The sequence below is a fragment of the Crocuta crocuta genome, unplaced genomic scaffold, assembly GCF_008692635.1.
Source record: "Crocuta crocuta isolate KB4526 unplaced genomic scaffold, BGI_CrCroc_1.0 scaffold77, whole genome shotgun sequence".
NCBI lineage: Eukaryota > Metazoa > Chordata > Mammalia > Carnivora > Hyaenidae > Crocuta > Crocuta crocuta.
This window is the reverse complement of record NW_027532172.1, coordinates 210,737-213,697: the sequence shown is the minus strand read 5'-3', so window position 1 is coordinate 213,697 and position 2,961 is coordinate 210,737. Positions and strand designations below refer to the sequence as shown.

The following is a 2,961-nucleotide window of genomic DNA, read 5'->3' as shown; positions in this document are numbered from 1 at the left end:
CCACGAGGAATATTGGCATCTTCGGTACTGAGACGGTCATTCGATGCCCATGGCGTACCTCTCTCTCCATCATGTCTTCCCTAAACACACTCCATAAAGTTCCCCTGGGGGCCTTGTGTACTTTTTGTTTCCCACTATTAATGGGATTCGTTTCGGGTACTATTGTCAATAGTTTGTAGCTGGCTTAAGGGTTGTTTATTCTTTCTGATCATGAATGAATGCTTAATTTTATCAAAGCTTTTGCCTGCACCTATTGAAGTGATAATTTTTTTTAAAGTACGCTCCACGCTGGGCGCTCCATGCAGCACTTGAACCTTATGACTCTGAGATCAAGACCTGAGCCGAAAAAAGTTGGACGCTCAATGGACTGAGCCACCAAGGGGCCCCCCCTTCAATTTTATTTAAGATTTTCACATCTACAGTCGTCAGTGAGGTTAGTCTAGAATTTTCCTGTTTCATATTGTTTTGAGGAAATGCTGGTCTCACAAAATGAATCAAGAAATGTTTCCTATTTTTCTACTCTTTGAGAGAGTCTTAAACTCTTTTCTTTCCCTCGAGTGTTCAGTGGAACTTTTCCAGTAACACCATCTGGGTCCAGAGCTCTGATTGGTTCTGTTTCTTCAGTTGCTTACAGGACTATTCAGATTTTTTCCCTTTTTTTGAGTCAGTTTTTTCGCCCCTAGGAACCTGTCCAGGTTAGCTGACATTTCCAGGGTGCCGGCCCCCAGCCACTCACAGCATCCTCCCCCGCCCCCGCGCAGGACAAGGGACAGCCCCTCCTCCGGGAGGCTGAGGCCGGGGCAGGCGCGCGGCCCAGGGCAGCCTGACCGCCGGTATGAAACGGCCTCCGTCCTGCTCTGGCCTCTGAAAAGCCAGGTCTTTACTTTCCGGCAACCGTGACTCGGGCCTTCTCGTCATCTTGATCAGATCTCCCAGCAGCTTCTGAATTCCATTCATCTTTTAAAATAACCAACACGTGGTTCTGCTTTTTATTGAATGTTTGCCTTCTATTCCCTGTTCTGCTTATTTCCTTCCTTCTATGCTCGTAGGCTTATTTTGTTGTTCTTTTCCTAACTTGAGACAGGTGCTTAGCCCATCATTTCCCATCTTCCTCTTACACCTACTGTATCTAGTATGCACACGCCCGCAGTGGGAGGGTCTGGAAAGCCTTGTCCCAGGCACTGCTGGGAACAGAGGCCCCACTCCGCCCTGTGGATGACCTCTGTCCCACAAGGGCCCTGGAGGCCGCGGCTTGGCCTCCAGGGTGGCAGTGATGGACCCAGGGTCTTCAGGAGAGAGGCCATCAGGGCCTGTGTGGATGTGGGCAAGGCATCAAGGGTGCCTTGAAGGGCAGTGGCCTGAGCCCCGGGCAGCGTCCTTTACCACCGCAGGTGAAGGGCAAGATTGTATTTGGGTTGACACCCACCAGCCCTCAGAGGGGGCACCGGGTGATCGGGGAGAGGCACAGGGGTGAGCCGGGCAAGGCCCAGCGGGGCAGTGGGGTGAGACGCGGTGCCTGCCGGGGGGAGACAGGGCGCTTCCCGCCCGTGCGCCCGCCACAATCCCCACTGAGGACCAGGCGTCGGTTCTCAGACTCCAGTGCACATGTGAGTCACTGGTGGAAACTGTTAAGTGCTCTCCTGGGCCTTGATCCCAGAGGCTCTGCCGGCAGGCTGGTGGGGGGGGGGGTGTCTGTGAACATGCCTTTCTAGTGAGCTCGGAGAGGACCTCGATGTGAGTCCGGCACCCGCCCCTGGCCACCCAGAGCAGCCTGCAACACGCTGACCAGACGGAGGGCAGGCAGGGATTAAGTAATGGAATTTAATGTAATCGTGACACGGACACAGACAGGGTGGTGGTGCGGTGACCCAGCACAAGCAGGGTGGCCTGTGCCCCCCACCCCCACCCTCCGGGGCCGGCGGTCCCCCAGGGGACAAACACTGATGTGGCCGGGTGATGTCCTCGTGTGGCACAGCTCACCCTGGAAGGCACCTCCTGAAGTCTGACGTCCAGGCCGGCAGCCCCCCGGAGCAGTCAGAAGGTGCAGCCACAGAACTGAGCGTGAGGCTCCGGCCGGATGTTGGAGGGTCACCCAGGGCTGGTGCTGGGGCGGGGGGTGTGGTCCTGCCCGCGAGAAGTGCTGCCCAGGAGCTTAGGGACAAGTGGCGGGAGGCGCGGACAGTGAGGGTCACGTAAACAGCAATGGACGAACAAGACGAAGTCTAGGAACGCTTACAAGCCTACGACGTTCGGCTGAACGGCAATAAAACAGCGGCCCCGCGGGCCCGGCGCCTGCTGCGAGCGGCCGGCAGTCTGGCAAGCATTTCGCATCTTTCTGGCGCCTGGGAGCTAAACAGCACAGAAGGCTGTACTTGATAACTGGAGGGAAAGATTTCGTTTCCTTCCCCTCAAACCGACTCGGGCAGAGAGATGAGACTTCTCGAAGATGAGCCGCTTCTGGGAGAAGGGGCCTCAGGGACGAGAGTGGCACCGGCAGAGCAGGTGCGCCTGGAGGAGGAGGGGTCCCGGGAGGAGTGGGAGGGCGGCTGGCGGCGCCCCTCCTCCATCCGGCAGGCTTGGCAGGTGCTTCCTGCGGGTGCCCCCATCTGGAGCAGCAGCCGCGGGGCCCCTCACTGGGTCCGGAGCTGGTAATCTGGAAGCAGGGAGGGACGCGTCAGGTTTATGCTCTGCACCTGGGGGAGGGGCCGCCTTCCCCCCCGCCTGGGGACGCACCTCCGTTCTGAGTGATGTACCGGACCCACGGCAGAGCCTGGTAGCCGCTCTTCTCAATGATCTTCAGGTAGCGCACCTAGGGCACGGGCAGCAGGGCCTGAGTAGGGACGCACTGGTCCCCATCGTTCCCTCGGGGGCTGCAGCGGGGTGGGGAGGGCCCGGGAGGGGCAGGGAGAGGTGGGGAGGGTCCGGGAGGGGGGGGGAGGCTGTGAGGAGGAGCAGGCAAGC

General features: G+C 58.4%; 1 protein-coding gene across 1 annotated transcript in view; it reads right to left on the bottom strand.

The window, feature by feature from the left end:
* Positions 1 to 1,807: 1,807 nt before the first annotated feature.
* Positions 1,808 to 2,961, bottom strand: part of AP1M1 (adaptor related protein complex 1 subunit mu 1) — a 29,311-nt gene continuing 28,157 nt past the window's right edge. Inside the window, exons 12-13 of the mRNA XM_077776991.1 lie at positions 2,734 to 2,809; positions 1,808 to 2,653 (exon numbers count right to left, since the gene is read on the bottom strand). Coding sequence (XP_077633117.1) covers positions 2,631 to 2,653; positions 2,734 to 2,809 — 99 coding nt within the window. The 3' untranslated portion in view covers positions 1,808 to 2,630. The remainder of the gene's footprint in view (positions 2,654 to 2,733; positions 2,810 to 2,961) is intronic.